General features: G+C 41.4%; 1 protein-coding gene across 1 annotated transcript; it reads right to left on the bottom strand.

Moving 5' to 3' along the window:
- Nucleotides 1-1,856: 1,856 nt before the first annotated feature.
- Nucleotides 1,857-17,956, bottom strand: Ublcp1 (ubiquitin like domain containing CTD phosphatase 1). The gene is made up of 11 exons (XM_038328346.1): nt 17,892-17,956; nt 15,085-15,282; nt 14,251-14,342; nt 13,819-13,904; nt 13,625-13,740; nt 12,163-12,261; nt 10,262-10,299; nt 9,672-9,770; nt 6,893-7,009; nt 4,939-5,066; nt 1,857-2,938 (listed from the first exon to the last, which is right to left on the bottom strand). Exons 2-11 carry the CDS (start codon nt 15,236-15,238, stop codon nt 2,911-2,913), a joined length of 957 nt encoding a protein of 318 aa, XP_038184274.1. The 5' UTR covers nt 15,239-15,282; nt 17,892-17,956; the 3' UTR covers nt 1,857-2,910.
- Between the last annotated feature and the right edge of the window lie 793 nt (nt 17,957-18,749).

Here is an 18,749-nt window from a genome sequence, read left to right as displayed (position 1 = left end):
GGGTAGGCAGGAGGCAGAGAGAGCTCACTTCTGCAGCAAAACCCAGCTCCCGTGTCTAGCAACCTACGGCCCTATTTATGAGGTCAGTGCCCTTGTGGTCCAACTGCCTGCCCAAGGCCCTACCTCTGAACACTAGAGTCCAAGTCTTCAACACATGAGTTTCATGGGAAAGTTTGAGAACCACAATATTAGTATTGACAACTAAAGGGCACTATCTAAACAGTATTTTTTGCATAGCCTTTCTAGTCTCTTAGAAAGAGACTCTCCATAGCTCTACTCCCATAGAAGCCTAGTTTACTTCCATAACTGGACATGCTTCAGTTGCTTGCTATTCCCCTGCTGATCCTCCACCTATTGGACTGACTGCTACTATAGATACAATTCAACATCCCAGTGCTTTCTAATGCAAACCCAAAGGACTCCCCCGTCTCAAACCACTCTTTGAAGGTGAGATTTCATGATGCTATGTAGTTGTTTGGCTAAATATGTACCACTAGATAACATTTAAACTTAAGCTTGGAATTATGCCTGATGAGTTTTACCAGATATTCCGTTGAACTGTCAGTTGTATATCAAAGGGATGTCACTGCCATAAATCTTAAGAGTTAAAAGGTATAAAGGTTCTCATACCCCATGAAAGTATTAATCACACAAACTTCACGTTCCCAACAGCCTTGGAGGTTAGTAACAGAATGGCTAGTAAACTTTGGTTTGGGTGCCACCTACTGGTAGGAAATGTATGTCAAAAGCCCACCTGGTTAAATGTTGAGCTATGTTAAGAATGTTTTTCCCTGACCTATGTTAACATATCTTTCATGTTCAACTCACTTGAAAAGATAAGGCCCTTCCCCATTCCTATTTGGAATAATAAACACATTGCATAAGGAAAATGAAAAGAACCAATGAAACGTTCTTAAAATGTCCGAGTCTAGGACTGGGGAAGATGACTCAGTGCACAAAAGGACCTGTGTTCAGATCCCCAGCACTCATGAAAGATCTAGGCAAGGAACTGGAGAGATGGCTCATTGGGTATAAAGTGCTTGCCATCTGAGTATGAGGACCAGAATTCAGATCCCTAGTACCTACACACAAGACACAGCAATGCCTGTAATCCCAGCACTCAGAAGATAGACAGGGAATCCCGCTGGCAAACTGGCTAGCTTAGGTTTGTTTTGCCTGGTTCAGCAAGAGTCCCTGCCTGGAGTAAATAAAGTGGAGAGCTATGAAGGAAAATGTCCAATGTCAGCCTCTAGCCTCCACATGCATCCATGCACCCACACATAACACACCCACACCCCCACCAGGAAAAGCCAAGCAACACAAGCAAGACTATAATGCTAGTACTTTGGAGGCAAAGAGGCAGATCCTGTCCAATCAGTGAGATCCAGTCTCAACAAATAAGGTAGAAAGCAACTGAAATCATATAGGTGCACACATACACATAAATAACTTTTTAGAAAAATTCTCCACCACCAGATCTCATTACAGATGGCTTTAAGTCACCATGTGGTTGCTGGGAATTGAACTCAGGACATTTGGAAGAGCAGGTGGTGCTCTTAACTGCTGAGCCATCCATCTCTCCAACCCTCAAATACTTTTTTTAAAAATTACCATACATTTAAGAAATATTTTAATAAATTATTTCTCATCTAATTAGCTGTTAAGACAATTTTGAAAGACTAGTGATATATACACACTTATTCTGCAGTGGGCCTCCAACTCTGAATCTTCCTGCCTCTGTACACCAGGCTCACATTTAATATACAGAGGTCCTTGCCTGAACACGGTCAGTGATTTCACAAAGAGGAAAAAAAGGAAAAAAAAAATATTTGAGACATTACAGAACAGATAACCAGTATTTTAAGAAAAGATATTTATTATTTACACCACTGAAATAGTCCTGTAAGAACAATGTACACCATGTTCATTTAAAAGGAGCAATTCCCTTCAAGAACTGTATAAAGCAATACTGTCAACACAAAACAGTGGTCACATTACATATCTGCAGGCTTAAGCATTGCAAGTAACAGGTATTTTTAATCTTATGGCCAGAAATGTTTGCTGCAACGGTGTTAGTAGTTGGCAATGATGCACAACTGGAGTAGGCAGATGCTATCCATGCTTCAGAGAGAGGAGCTGGTGGTGAATGTGCCTTTTACTACTGCGGTAAGCTGTGCTCAGGACTACAGTTTTAGGCAGAAGTGCTTCTACTTAGCCTCTACTTAGCCACCAAAAGGACGCCTACTCTTGTCCACTAGTGTGATTTCAGTTTGTTTGTTGACCTGCCATCGAGGGCACAGCCTTATCATACAGATGTCCTCCATTCTTAAAGAACACTGACAACTCCAGCTTCGAAATCTTCCCGGCAGACAGCGGAAGAGGAACTCTGTGACAAGGAAGAACAACTCTAGGGAGTTTTCAGCACAACAAACTTATTTAAAAGCTTGTTTGAGCTTTTTGGTTTTGCTTTTGGTTTAAAAGGGAAAGCATTAGCGAGTTTGAAGATAGGTTTGGTCTCAGACTCAGGCAGCTGATTATACAAAGAGACAAAAAGCATAAGACAAAACTTGTTTCCAAAGTCACAGATGACACTGGTGGATATATTTTTCCCCACCTTCCATTTCATTTTGTTTTCCATTTCTTAGAGGGTTTGGAAAACACCTCAATAATCAATGCCAGAGAAAATTTTCTTCAGGAGTAAATAAACATAGAGGGAAGAGAACTTTTTTTTTAGCACTTTTGTTATGATCTTCAAAAAAATACAAAATAAAATTTACAAAGCATTGGAAGACCACAGCTAGGCAGCCTGGCATCTGCTTCAGTGTCCAGCACAATCATGGTAATGCCTAGCAAAGAAACAAATGTCCATGGACCTCAAGGATCTTCAACTGTGAATGTAACTACCGGTATCTACTGTCCTTGCTTCTTTGATAGATACCTGCAAGAAATGGGACAAACACTGGATCAGGTAAACTCATGAAAACAATCGTTCTCTCCTGCCAAGGACTTATGGGCCTTTCAAGAGGAGGACAGTTACTAGCTACTACAAACTGCTGCGTGCCCCATGCTCAGAGTGGTTGCAAGCACGTGTTGACTTTAACCTTCACAGGAACTGCAGAATGAATTTCTGCTAGAACTTCCTCCTATTTCTTAGGTACAAAGGTTAAGTAATTTGCCAAGTCAGGCTGCTCAGATTCACAATTAGCCTTCGGAAGTTACAAACATTAGACACCACAGCACACTGCCTTTTCCAATGTTAAATAGCATTGTGATTTCTAATTAACTCAGACTTCATCTAAATATCGGATTTTTTCCTGCATAAAGATAATGGAATAAAAGATACTACAGGAGGCAGGGCACACATACACATATAAACATAAAATATGTTTTTAAAAAGGGACTGGGCTCAAGAGTGTAAAGAAGGCTGGGGCTGCAGTTCAGAGGTACAGTGCCTAAAACAGCATACATGTGACCCTAGATTAACTACCTATCACTATAAAAAGACTAAAGGGTGTTTTACCAAGCGATCAACTGTTTCCTCATATTCTTTACTAGGATCTACTGCTAGATTAAAATTTTGAACCCTTTCTCATATTTAGAAACTACCATCACTAGTTATATGTCAGTAATGTAAGAAGCCAAAAGTGGAATTTGAAGGAGCAAAGTGCCCACCAGGGGTTTCTTTTGGTATTTTCACCAGCAACAGATCTTTACAGGCCTAATTTTAAAGCAGCCTTACTTATAGGACACAAAGCCCTCCCATATCTCTAGGCTTTCCTTGCTCTGTCACCTTGATGTTGATTGTGATCTGTACTGGACTTTTTCATGGCTATACTCAAAGAAAGAGCCCAGAAGACTCTGCCAAACGGTAATCTTTAGAAAGAGAAGTCATAAGCAACCGTTCTGCTCTCTACTCCTGCTGCTATACACTCAAGTTCCCTGTAATTTTAAACAATGTTTTGCTGGACAGCTTAGAGCGTAATAGTGGTCAACTCCTAGTCAGTCCCGCATGCAGCCCAGACGCCGGGAGGCTGAGACAGGAGGACCAAGATGTGAAGCCAGCACAGGTTACAAAGAGACCATGCCTTAAAGAACCACAGTGGGAGGAGCGCAGGGAATTCAGAGGCTGGCCTGCTTCCGTCACAAAGCAACTCACCAGCCTCTCAAGTTCCCACTACTGCAACATTAAAGACCCGAAGGAATGTGGGATTGATTATGAGTAAGGCAGGGGTTAGAAGAAATACTTTTTTTCATTTTTTAATTAATTTTATTGAGTTATACATTTTTCACTGATCCCCTCCCTGCCTCTCCCCTCTTCTTCAACCCTCTCCCATGGTCCCCATGCTCCCAATTTACTCAGGAGATCTTTTTCTATTTCCCAGGTACATTAGGTCCATGTATGTCTCTCTTAGGGTCCTCACTGTTGTCTAGGTTCTCTGGGATTGTGACTTGTAGGCTGGTTTTCTTTGCTTTATGTATAAAAGCTACTAATGAGTGAGTACATATATTTGTCTTTCTGGGTATGAGTTACCTCACTCAATATGATATTTTCTAGATCCATCCATTTGCCTGCAAATCTCAACATGTTATTATTTTTTTCTGCTGTGTAGCACTCCATTGTGTAAATGTACCATATTTTCCTTTTCTATTCTAGAAGAAATACTTTTGAGGAAACGCCAGAAGAAAAAATATTTTTAGAATTTTCCCACTTTTTATATAGAAAAATTAAGGGCATGGCCGAGTAGTGCGCATGCCTTTAATCCCAGCACTCAGGAGGCAGAGGCAAACAGACTCTGTGAGTTCAAGGCCAGCCTGGTCTACAAAACAAGTTTCGGGAGAGTCAGGGATACACAGAGAAACCCTATCTTGAAAACCAAAAATAAAATAAGGGCAGTTTGGCAATGCCAACATGAGAGACAAATGAGGGTTTGCATCTACCTTTCCCAGTACTTGTGATTCAGCTCCAGGAAGTCGTCCAGCTTGGCGATCTCTTTGAGATACTGAGTGAGCTTCACCAGCTCTTTGTCTTTATCTCGATTCAGGTGCGCTTTCATGAAAGGCCTTATCTGTCAAAAAACAAACAAACCTCATATTGTAGCAGAAAAGTTAACAACAGGTCATGCTACTCCAACATTTCAGTCAGGTACTGAGGCTAAAATACCAATGCAAGTGACTCATAGTAACTAAGTTTACAGGAGTCTTGGGTACAGGTTTAAGCTCTTCCGTCTTCAGCCTAAACTGGACACTGGCCTCCTCCAGCACTGGGATCTGCACGGCTACTTGTATGCTGCTCACATTTTATTTCCTTCTGTCATCTGAGTGGCTCCCACTAACCCATTCATTTACACTATCTACTCTATACAGATACGAGCTTGCCCTAAGCACAGAGGAGTCATCTCTACTGCAGCTCCTCTACCACTCTACCCGCTGTCTACACTTGTCGCTTTGCTGAGTGTTGGCCTGTGTGTGCCCTGTGCATGTGCAGGAGCCAGTTCTCTCCCTCCACCATGTGCTTCCTGGGGATGGAACTGACATTGTGCAGGCCCCATTATGCTGAGATTATTAGACATTAATGCCAGTTTTCTGCCACATTTTGCCATAAACATTTTACTTTGTCATTTATGTATAATGATCAGTTTCCATAAAAGGGCAGTCATGTTCTCCCAAATTATAAGGTTGATATATTTTATATCTTCACTTAAAAAAGTACTACTTCAAATATAAAAGTCACGAAAACAGGAGAGACTGGATCTTGATTTACACAGTGAGAGAATGAAGTATGACTATCTTTACATAAAATAAGTATGACTTATTTTAAATGAAATACATGTTTGGGATGTTTCAGAATATTAGAAGACAGGGCACAGAGTGAACACACTTGCTTCTCTTCCAAGGCAGCAGGCTGAGTCTGTGCTCTGACCCGGCTTCTCTCAAGACTGCACCTGCACCTGCACCACCCTCACTTCCTCCAAGTCCCCATCCCTGTCTTCATCAGGACAGAGGGAAACCTCTTCCAACAGGATGTCCACTACTACTGTCAGAGCACCTCTGCTCATACTGTGCAGATGTGCTAGCAGCCATGGGCATCAGAAGCATTCAAGCTTCACTGTTCTCTGCTGCCAGGATGACGTGCCTCTGTAGCTCCTACACAGATGTTGAGTGACTCGTGCTAAGATCATCACTGACTCAGGAACCTAGTCACATAGACTCTGTCCAAATTATGTCAAATACCCATCACATACACGATTTTGAGTAAGTCTTAACTTTTCATCCTAGGATTAAGAAAGGGAAACAAAATAGATGTGGTTCCTTCTATCACTTGTGCCTGATAATTCTAAGATCTGTGCTTAACTTAAAAGAATCCAAAACCCTCACAACCATCTGTAACTCCAGTTCAGTGAGCTGACACCCTCTCCTGGAATCTGTAGGTACCAGGTACACAGTGACAAACATATATACATCTGGCAAACAGTCATACACACAGAATAAAAGCAAGCAAATTGACAAATTGTGTATGGGGCATTGTGTATGATGTGTACATGCATCACTGAACATTTCCTTTCCTGAGATACATGAGATGGGTTTCATCACTGTTTGAACACAGAATATACTTTATCTGACTTCACACCTAAGTCCAATGGTAAAGCCTACTGCTTGCTCCCAGTCCACAAAACCATAGCATGTTACTGTACTAAACACTGTAGGCAATTATAACACAATGATTAAGTATCTACACAAAGACAGGGCACAGTAAAAATGCTAGGTAACAGGAAATTTTCTGCTCTGTTATCTTACAGGGCCCATTCTAACACTCAGTCTGAAAGATCATCCAAAAGTCCATTACACTCCACACTCAGGCTACATGAGCCTAGAGCAAGTAGAGCTGTCTTACCTTCAGTCCGTTCTGTGGATTCATTAGAAAATTTCTTCCTATGTCATCAAACATAATGGTGTTTTTTTTGCTGTAGAACTCAGAAAACTTTCCCCAAATGACACCAAGAGGCTTCACCTTAAAATAAAGGTTTATATTTAACTCAGTATGAGTTAACAGTTCATCCCATCCTAAAAGCAGAGCAAGCTTCTTCCTGCCTGCAGGGCTGCACTAGATGGCCACCAGGCATTACATGAGACTACAATGTTCAATGGCCTGTCTACCTCATCCAGCCCTACCATAAAACTTTAGACAATATTCATATGAAGATTCTAAGGCAAAAGACATAGGCATTTCCTGGGCTAATAGATACCCACCTCTCTCAAGATCTTTCAAACTAGGGGCATCTTAGTGAGGAAAACTGCCCTAGGCTCTTTCAATTAATAATAATTAATAATTTAGGTAGCTTATTGAAAAAAATATATATGTTTTTTTTGTATTTTCTTTATTTCTGTATTTCTTTTCTTTTTTGCCATTTCAGAGCCCTACTCTGCAGCCCAGGCTGGCCTTGAACTCATATTCCTCTAGTCTCAGTCTCCTGCGTACTGGAACAGAGGTGGATGTCACTGTGTCCCAGTGATTTTGTCTTTAAGTCACTGCACCAGTGCCTGATTTCTAGGACATTTGATCCACAAACTTCAAAGGCACCAGAATTTAATTCCTGGTTTTGTTTCAGAATTCCTAATCCAGGACTACAAAGGGACAAAACACTACAGACCTATCTGCTGGCACTCACATAGTTTACAAAAGTCTCACAAAACCCAACTGACAACAACACTTCCATATAGAAGCATTACCAGTCACCATATAGGCATGAGGTGGAGTAAGCTCTTCCTACAGCAGTGGTTCTCAACCTTCCTAATGCTGTGATCCTTTAATGCAGTTTCTCATTCTGTGGTGATCGCAACCATAAAATAAATTTCACTGCTACTTTATAAATGTAATTTTGCTGTTATGAATCATACTGTAATGTCTATGTCCTCTGATGGTCTTAGGGAACCCCTGTGAAAGGGCTGTTTCACTCAAGGGGTTGCAACCCACAGGCTGAGAACCACTGTGCTAGAAGGAAGCATTCAACAAACTATGAACCTTTTATTTTGGAGCATAGATATGAATGAACAAAGCATTCAGAAAATGCCGAAAATCCATCAATTTCTAAAAAGCAGATTCTTCTTAGGTGGCAGGACTTCCACTCAGTGAGTTGAGTGGATGGGTGAGATGAGCAGCAGCGAGGGGAGAACGCTTGAGGAACGCTCAGCCTAACACAAAGACAACGCTTTCTTCCGAGGAATACGATTTTAACATTTTTTCACATAATTTTTTTCTACTATTTGTTTATTCCTGAAACACAACTGCCCAATTTTTGAATCAAGAATATAGAAACTAACAGTAAGTCGGACTCTAGGGGTTTGCAGGGAACTTGTCTCAGGTTTGATGATATAGAAACTAACAGTAAGTCGGACTCTAGGGGTTTGCAGGGAACTTGTCTCAGGTTTGATGATGAGATTATTCAGATACCAGGACTAGATACCCTACATTTTAAGTCTAGCACACCTTGTTCCCCCAAACATGGACTAATATTGCTGACCACAGAATAATCTGAAAACAAAGAAATACACAAAGGAAAATTTCAAATCATGTGTTACTATGATAGGTAACAACTAGACAGTCTAGTTCATTCACCTCCAGGCTTGGCTTTTTGTTTTTTCAATTAAAAAAAAAAAAAAAAAAAAAAAAAAAACAGCCTCAGAAAGTTCACTAAGGGGAATCCTAGAGTCCACAAAGGCTAAGGACCATCCCCACTGGCCTGCAAACATCACTAAGACTGCCTTTATTTGAAGTCCTTAACCATTCTGCTGCATCAAAGGAGGAAGTAGATTGCATCGCAAGCACCAATCACAGCTCTCCATCCCCAACCACAGGGAGTGAGCTGTCCTCTGATGCCCCACCGCTGCAGCCCTGCTGGGCTTAGGTTTCCTGAGCTCCACAAGACTTAGACCGCAGAAGGCAAGCAGTAGGTCATAATTATGCATCTCTCCTGGTGTGTGAGTAGCTCTTGCACTGAGGAAGTCCTCGTGCACGGAGGCCACTGTTTACACTTTACCATCAGTTCTCTTCCTTCCTCATACAGGGACATTTCCCTCATCTTTATGACTAATTGTGCCTGTGGTTGGGCTGTGTAGGAGCAGTCACTTGAGTAAGCCACGTCAAAATTCCTCATTTTTCAAGCCCAATCCTCTTCTCTGATGTCCTGCTGTTATTTTCTAGATGTAACCGGGTCCATGTATTATACATTAGTTTCTTCTAGAGAAGAGCGCGTATACTGTGATTGTTCCCAGCACACTTCCTACCTGCGCGGCTGTGCTTCACCATCACTGCAGGAGCCTTCACACAGCTCCCTCTAGACAGCCTTTCAACAGCTTTGTTTGCATCATTATATTTCATTTACATTTTTTAAGTTAATTCATTTATTTTAGATTTTTGAGACAGGGTCCCATTATGGAGCCCTGACTCCTAACCGGTTTGGAACTATGTATACCATGCTTGACCTTGAACTCAGAAAAATCTGCCTGCCTTCTGAGTGTTGCAAATCTTTTAAAATATAATATCTTTGTCAAAATTCAGCTGCCACTTTACTATCTGTTCAGGTGAAATTCTAAATTCTACTTTTTTTTTCTTTTCTGAAAGTTTAAATACCAAAAATACACTTATGTTTAACAAACACAGCAGGAGTTCTTACATCGATGAGCCCCCTCCTGGGTGTGTGCACCGTTATCATGGCGCCACTGTCCAGCATGAAGGTGATCTTATAATTGGCGTTCGTGCTCACTCCCAGCTCCTGTAACACAAACGTTCATGAGGTTAAAATGCAGGAGCGGAAAATCCCAGGCTGTCTGAACATTCTGTCTGCAGTTTCTCAAACTGTCAATTTAATTTTCTACAGCAATTGCAGCCACATTCTGCTACACAACTGGGAAGCATTTGTTTTGTTGAATCGTGTTGGTGAGCAAATCAGAAGTGGATTCATTCCTAACTGGCCATTTTAGAATGAATCGCCTCATCAGTATCCCACACCAGAGCAAAGGGCAGAGAAACATTACTGGAGTAAAAGGGAGGTAAAAACGGGGCTTAGCTTCTCCTTGGAACCAGCTTAGGCATTCAGATCAACCCATCATTAAGCAGGCTCAAACACACCCCTACTCCCAACACTGGCATTCTGTAGCTATTAAAAGACAGCCAGTAAAAAATGGAATTGATTCAGTCTTAGAATCTTTCATCTGTCTAATGTGATTTTAGAACATGGTGAAATGGCTTGTTTCTAACACTTACTTTCATTTTAGCTTCAATCCACTTCATATTTGTTGCAGCTAAAACATGAGGAATAATACAATACATATGAAAAGTTTGAGTTTCACTTTTTTAAAAAGAATTTTTCTGAATAAACTTTCTAAGCAAGTCCACAACTTTAAAAACATCATAAATAATGGTCCCTAATAGACTTATATTAGTGTGTCTTCTAAAAAGAATAATACTTAAACCACAGGTAACCACGGTAAGTAAAACCCAAACTCCATTTAAACCAGCCCTGCCACTATTCCAAAGTAGTTTGAGAGGTGTGGATCTCAACTTTCTCTGGCAGCGGATCCAGGAAATGCATAAGCACTTATGTGTCAGCATAAACATACTTATGGTTTGTGTCAAAAGTCTTGTGTGGAAGACTAGCCAGGTTTGTCAGGCTTAGCAAATGACGCTTGTAAAGCCCAGCATCTTAAAGTATGAAGTCCCCTACGTTACATTACATGTCTGCACCAACACAATCACTAATACAAAAGCCAATCATCATCTTCCCATGCTCTCCTGGTCTCAGCTTACGCTTTACATGCAGAATTGGTGGGTAAAACTCCAAGTTTAGAGAATGTCGCGTTCCCAATGAGAACAATCGTAAAGCGAAGTTAACTAGTAGCTGTTCTGTACAAGTGACTCCAGATGAAAAGCGAGGACACAGTAAACAGCTCTTCACCGCTAAGGCATCACTGTGTTAGCAATGGTGCTAGTTACCAGACCTCCACCCAAAATATAGGTCGAAGTACTGCTTCCAGGTGAAGAGAGGGAGGCTCACAGAGATTAAATGACCTGCCTGATCCACAAAGGATACCACTTCCTAGCGTATTTAGCTCTAAAGTAAGTATCCTTTTTCAACCTACAGCCATAAAATAATTTATCAATAATTTACTTTAAATATATGATATAAAGGTTCTCTAAATGCTAATGCTTAAGTTCTTTTCTCTGATGTCATATTAGATGGGGAAAAAAATTGCTTCAGTTAGCTCTCTTCTCCAAACATCAAAAATGAAATTACCACACTTTCCCTTGTTTTTAATCTTATCAGCTGTGAACTAAGCGTCAGTGCGCAAGGGATATACTCTCCATTACAAGGGAAGGACAAAGAAAGCTTACAGACTGCAACCAACTATCTGGCTTCTCATCAAATACCCACTACAATTACATGGGAAACTTTTATACTTGATGCAATCTTATTCTAGTCATGGTAACTCTGATATGAAACTGCCAAGAAGTAATTTCAATGTCTGCAGAGGGGTGGGATGTCTGCTTCATTTACCAAGAAACAGAAAGACAAATGCCAACTGAACTCAAAGTGTAACCTTAATACAGCAAGCTTCTACTGTGTAGCAAACTCATGATCTATCATGTGTCTACATGTCCACAAACTCAACATCAGAAACACTGCTTCTGTCGTGTATTAACTTTTCCATAAGCATTTTACACTCTTCTTTACTCCTGTCCAGCTACACTGCTAAGATATTTTTGTAAAGAAATGTGTGTCCAAATATTTTTGAAACTAAAGTAAGGAAAAAAGAGGAGGTACTAAGGATTAAGGGTTAGGGATAGAGCTCAGTGGCAGAGTGTCTCTAGCCTGCACAGGATCCCTAGTTCAAGTCTCAGCACTGCAAAAACAAATGAATAAGCACTTTTATTCTAACATCATGGCCTATTCTTGTCCTATACTCAACTATCTTCTTACTATTAAGAAAATATACTTGTACTTCATACAATGACGTAAGGAAGTCAAACATCGTTTTAGAAATTCACTTTAAAAAAGAAACATTCACATTTAAACAAATCTTTTCTAGTAGTGTTTTGTACAGTAAAATAATATAAGTAACAAACTTATTTCCATGGAAAACTAATAAAAAAAAAATTAGGCTTACACCAAATAACAATGTCATAATCTTCATATGCAGATGTTAGAAATTCATGAAGATATGGTCTCATTAACTCTACCCCAGTCTCTGCACAAGACCTATGATCTAAAAAAAAAAAAGTGGATCATAAAAACAATTATTAGTTTATTATCAGGGACAAGCACTGGGCAGAATGAAGTTATTATAAGACAGTAATCTTCATGGGAGAGAATATACACAACTGCGCATTTCTTGAGGCTGAAGGGCACTGAGGATGAGCGGATGTTTTTGCAAGGCACAGAATTTAACGTCCTTGAACTGCAGTGTCAAAGGATCAATTCTATATAACATGCAACGAGAGACACTGAAAATTCAGACTTAAATGGACCACTGTATTTTTTTCATCTAGCTTGAGTATTATTCTCAATAACGAACAGTAAGCAAAGCCCCCCATACTCACATAGACTCATCACCCTAAGAAAATCAACGTCACTGCACAACAAGTACAATCAGTTGATTAATTCTTAAGCAAAGTGCAAATTAAGTTATAACACATTTAATGCTCAGGGTTACAAGCAATAAAACTTCACTATCAGAAAGTATATATTTATTGCCAATACTAGAAAATGAAACAAATGTCTTTAATTTTCAATTGACATGACTAATTTTAAATTTAAGAAAGGTACCTGAATATATTTAAAAAGAAAACAAGGGTAAAATAAAAACACTATTTTTTAAAATAGTCCTCATTAAAGTGTCAATCAGGGTTAAGTTGGTTAAATTATAACATCTACATCCTTTGCCCCCACAAATAACCTATGTGTGAATACAAATATTTTTAGGTATGTGGCTTGGTCGGGGTTTCTATTGGTGATAAACCACTACAACCACAAAGCTCCTACGGCTCTCAGGTCACAGTCCTATATGGAGAGCAGGCAGAACAGGAACTCCTGAAGGCAGGAACTAAAGCAGAAGTCATGGAGGAACACCACTTGCTGTTCTGCTCCCACGGTCTATTCAGCCTGCCTGTTACAGCACCCAGGACCACCAGTCCAGGGAAGGCATCACCCACAGTAAACTGGGCCCTTCCAGATCAATCACCCATCAAACGCACTACAGGGCTGCTTACAGGCCAACTGTATGGAGGTATTTTTGTTTTAATTAATATTCCTTCTCACAGACAATCCTGGCTCGAGTCAAATTGGCACAAAAACCAGTCAGCACAATATATATTTAATTCAAAGCAATTAACATTAACAAAAAAGAGAGACACACAAACACGCTAAAAAGAAAAATTAAAACATTAAAAGAGGTCATCTTTGGCTCTTAAAATTATAGGTAATGCCTTCTTTGCTTATCTATATTTCCTAGGTGAATGATTTATTTTTGTAACAATAAGGAAGCTTTCAAATACTTCGTGTGGACATGGAGTTGCTGAGGAAAACTGTTACAGGTAAAAGGACAGCAGAGTGTACCTTAACTGACTCACCAAATAACGTATAATCGACATCCAGCACCAGAAGCTTTTTCCCTTCCCTGGGGGGGTTTAGTACTTCCACTTTGTACTCCTTGACTCTGCGAGAGATCTTCAGTAAGTTTTCTTCCCTAACAGAAAAGGTAAGATCAGATGAAAATCCTCTCTCTTTGCACATAACAATCTCTTTGAAGGCCAAGAGCACTTACCTATTTTCTACTTCAACTATTTCATCTTCAATGTCAAAGTCGTTGATGACATCATCATTGTCAGGAGGAGGGCCTAAGACGTCTTCCTGTTAAGACAGGAAAGCTGTCTTTCGCCGTAACAAGCATACATGTTGGCAATCTGAGCTCAAGCACAGAGCGTGGGAAAATCTCCACTGTTAATTACTTGTTCTGTATGTCCCCTGGGCAGATCTGACATATTAAATTTTACACATAGGCTATATATACTTACGACTAACTATATACTAAAAAGGTCCCCACTACCTAGCTCTGCTGCGTTAATACCATATTCATCGTGCAGTCATTTTTCACCGATCATGAGATGGAAAGTTTTAACACAATTAAAACTATAACAGTACAGTGTCTATTGGAACACCTTCAAAGGGACATATGGTAACAAAAGTAAACATTTACCAAGCTCTCCTCACGAGTTCCCATCATCATGATTTTAGTATTTGGTTTCAGTTTGAGAGCTCCAAGCTTAACATCATTTTCTGCAGGTTTGCCTACAATACAAGCAAATGACTGTTTTCTCACTAAAGTTCAAGTGCCGGTTCCACTATCCCATTACATAAAAGCCAAACATCAACAGGTCTGATAGTATTGGGTTTCTTTTGTTTCTTTCTTACAGTTAAAAAAAAAAAAAATAATAATAATAATAATAATAATAATCCTACTACTGAGTATGCACTTAGCATAGTAAATCATTTGTAATACAAGGACTATCTCCCTGAGTCCCATCTGACCTGGCAGTGGACCTACCTAAGCAAAACTGACTCGTGCTTTATTGCTCAAGATGAAGATGGCACCGTGCTAGAAGCCTTGAAGCCCAAGGCTAAACTGTAGATTCTCTAGTACCTCAAACTCACCTGATCCAAGTAAGCTAGCCAGGGACAGTGCCAATAAACTAAGTATAATCTCCACTTCCGAAACAAGAGACGATTTGGAAAGAATACAAGCCTAAGTAATAATGAAAGGCAAATCACAGATGCCAGAAACAAGTGACTCTCACCTGGGATTTCTGTGTCAAAGCCTTAACAAGCAAATACCAACTGTCAGGGGAGCCAAAGTCATCTAAACAGTAGCGGTATTTTCAAGTAACTGTTCATTATCCTTATTTTTATCACTGAAACACGTTTAGGAAACTCAATAAAAAAGTTTCTTTTATTAAAAAAAAAACATAAACCATAATAGCAAACAGGAAAACCCATAACCACCAGTGTAAAAACCTCCAAGTGAAGAGATTACCTTTAACTTTGAGCCCCAGTAACTTCTGGCGCTCTGGGAGCACTCCCGTAAGGGTCTTGAGGAACTGCTTGAGATCCAGCACAGTATCATCTTCTGAAAGCGTGGTCACTGAATACTCCTGCCCACCCCATTTCACAATGATGGGGAGCGCCATTCTTCAAGCATATGAAGTGGTAGCTTTCTGTCAGAACAAAACACCTGGAAGACAGGCACACACACAGTAAGTGCTTGCAGCCTGAACCCTACTGTACAGTCTAACAGTGGAGATGGGTGTGCCTCCTGCAAATGGGGCTCACAGAATCCCACACGCTACAATTTCCTCACTCATTCTGGCTTAAAGTTAGTATTTCCTAACAGTCTTTCAGATTCTTCCTCTTGTTCAACTAGCGAAGAACAATGAGCTGCCTACCCATCCTGCTTGGTTTGGTTGGGTTTGTGCTGGAGAGGCAAGCCCCTCCACAGCAGACATCTATGTTCATTAAATGGTAGAGAGGCATTCACTGGGAGTACTGAATGCAGAACAAACTACCTGGGTTCAGACCCGAGATCTCTACTATTTCACTCCTGAAGTTACTTGGCTTAGCACATACCTTCCCTCATCTGCAGAACAGAGGACTGCTATTTGCATCTTAAGGTTCTTGGGATGAATATATCGGTTAACATTTCTAACTACATGGGAAGCAGTATCTAAGTCTTAATTAAATAAATTTAAAGCAGCCCTAGATAATACACCATTATGTGCTTTATGTTTTACAAACTGACCAGATGTACAATGATCATCTCATCTAGTAAAGGTGTCTAATAACTCCAAGTGGCCCTGGAGGAGTTAAAGCCATCAAATTTCAGTTTCAAAAAACAAACCTGCTCATATAGCTTCAACCATAAAAATGTTACATGGCAGCTGCTATTCTAACAACGAAATGCAAGTTGCTTGTCCCATGAAGCTTTCAACATTTATAAACTCATTTCCTTCATAGGTCAGAGAACTGAGCTTCCTATTGGCATTCTGCAAAGCTTTCACCTACGTAACGAAAACATTTGATTGTACAGAATCGTCACAACCTATTGAGAGAGAGGGTAAACCTTAAATGACAACCTGCGAAAACCTACCTTGGAAACTCTGTCACCGTGCTCATTATAAAATACTAACATCCCTATTCACACTGGCTTATGCGGTTCCCTTCACAGTCAGTTATACTTACTCATATGTTAATAATGTTCTACAGAAAATCTGCACCAAGCCTGCTAATTGGGGAAATAAATGTCACTTTAGGCAGAATCTGCCCCCAAAAGTGTTATGACCTTGAATAAAAAGGCATGTGAGTCAAACTGAAATAGTTAAATGTTATTTTCCTGTAAGACACAGAAATGGGAATGACTGACTGTTCATAAGGTTTAGGAAGGCATCCACCACTACTTTGTGCTGTGATGGGCAGAGTAGCGCTTGGAGACCATGAGAGACTGTTAACTCGTGGTTCCTAATCAAGAGCACCGACCTAACTGGATGTGCCATCAGAAGGTAAAGGAAATGGACGGGAAAGGGACCTGATAATGTGTATCTTAACCAGTCTTACTCTACGGTCTCTGAAGCATGCTGAAACCCGAGCACGCCATTCCTCTAGGCTCTTCCATGTTACCAGCTTTAGAAAAATCTGCCAACGGCATGGGCTCTATGTGCTTAGCAAAACAGAGCACAACTTCATAAAGAACTTCTGCCACAAATGCTAACTAGAAGTTGGTGAATGCCCTAAGAAGCCGAGCATAGAAAACAAAGGTTACACACTTATACCGCTTAAGTTCCTAAAACTTCTTTTTTCAATTTTGGGATCGTATTTCATCACTACTGAGAATCATGCAGGACGTAAAAGCATGGCATTTCTATGCTTTTTCTTATACAATTCTAATAGTTTATTACGTAAGACCGTCCCAAATTGGGGATGGGAGCCATAAGGGCTAATAGCAATCAAGCTCAGAAACACATTTTTATGGGATATGTAAAGAATATATATTTAGGTCTGAGTTCTGCCCAACATCCAGTGTTGGCTTTGCCTAGTCAATTCATACCTCTGTCCCTCAGCCTGCTAAACCCTAAGACGAGTCAATTCAAATTTACGTGTTTTGATAAGCGATAACATCGAAAGCACTTTGTAAGGTGCAAGGAGCTAGATGAGCCGCAGTAGTGAGAGAAGGGCATGCTAAACATCGCAACTGTCTCAATATTCACAATCCTGAACAGCTGCCCTCGCTGTACAGGCTAGAAACCTGCCAAAGAAGTCACAGCGACTCGCCCAACACCGCACAACGAAAAGCAGCTTAAAGGCGGCAATTTCAAAAGTAACAGTGTGAACTTTTCATTAAGCTCGGCAAGAGTGAGTGTGTGGTGGCGGGCTCCGGACCCGGGCACCAGCCAGCAGCCGCCGCGCGGGGTACGGCTGGGACTGGACCGGGAGAGCATCCGAAGGCAGGCGAGACCCAGACACAAACTGCCTGGGACGCCTTCAACAACCACCTTGAGGGGACGGCGAGACAGACCCAGCAAGAGGGAGGAGTGAGGCCAGCGGGACGCAGAACATTCTAGGTTGTGGGGAGCCCTGGGATCAGGTGAGAAGGCCGGATGCGAAGGCGGCGGCCACGACCCGCAGCGCGCCGGGACAGGGGCCTCTGAGTGCCAGGCGGGACAGCCGCGGTCCCAGCCCGCCCGGCCCGTGAGCGAGACAAACAACGAGGCGCATGCAACTCGGTAGCACTCCCCAGCCGCGGCGTCGCCTTCACAGGCAGGCGTGCCGCCGGACCCCGCGTCCCCTCACCTGGAGCGCGGCGGAACCAGCCACAGCGGACGCCAAAGCCGGCCGCAGCGGAACCTAAGGAAACCGGAAGTAATGGGCGGGGCCGGAACCGGCGAGCGGACCGGAAGTGTGTGGTTGAAGCCGGAAATGTGCTGTAGGAGGACGAGGGAACAGTTTGTTTTGGTTTCTCTTCAAATGTTAAGCCCGGAGAGCCCCGGCCAAGCATCTCCAGAGAGTGACGAGAAAGCCGAATCTTTTCCAGACTGTGACCTCTATTTAAAAAAAAAAAAAAAGGACCCCCGGTTCCTGGGTGGCCGCCGGCCATTCTGCGCATGCTCCGAGTCCGGGTGGGCGCTTCGGGCTTGTGACTTTTTTTTTTTTTTTTTTTTTTTCCCCCAAAAGCGACCCGTGTGGATCGTGGATCGTTAGTGTTTCCATTCGTGCAGAGTTCTCTGGTACTCACGAGACTGTAGCTCGTGCAGCAGTGTCCTGTCCCGAATGAAAACGAGCAGACGACCTTTGAGAACTGAAGACGAGACCTTTCTATAGACGCAAGGAGCCAGTAATGCTAATAATTTCGGATCTTTATTTTATCCACTTCAGGGAAAAACTGGGGGTCCGGAAAGAGAAAGGGCAGGCCAGAGTGACCCAGCCACTCCGGGAACAAATGTCTGTGTGACACCTGTGGTCCAGATTTGTGTCTCAGCTCAGAACCCCACCCACCAATACATGCTTTGCCTATTCCTTGAATGCAAGAAAAGCTAATTCTCTTTACAAAAGAATCTTTGCTGTAATGAAAATACACGCTACTGAGTTCGAAAACACCGAGAGACCAGACTTGATTTAATTCTAATTAGCAGATTTTTGTTTTTAAACTGC

This window comes from Arvicola amphibius, chromosome 4 (genome assembly GCF_903992535.2).
Source record: "Arvicola amphibius chromosome 4, mArvAmp1.2, whole genome shotgun sequence".
Classification (NCBI taxonomy): domain Eukaryota; kingdom Metazoa; phylum Chordata; class Mammalia; order Rodentia; family Cricetidae; genus Arvicola; species Arvicola amphibius.
Note: the sequence above shows the minus strand (reverse complement) of the source record. Positions and strands in the feature narration are given on the sequence as shown.

Bases quoted from the DNA above. Each gene is read 5' to 3' on its own strand.
- Ublcp1 (XM_038328346.1), bottom strand. From the start codon at position 15,238: ATGGCGCTCCCCATCATTGTGAAATGGGGTGGGCAGGAGTATTCAGTG. The intron at 13,905-14,250 runs GTAAATGTTTAC...CTGTCTTAACAG, and splicing joins GAACTCGTGAGGAGAGCTTG to GAAGACGTCTTAGGCCCTCC. The intron at 12,262-13,624 runs GTGAGTCAGTTA...TTTTTTTTTTAG, and splicing joins TGTCGATTATACGTTATTTG to ATCATAGGTCTTGTGCAGAG.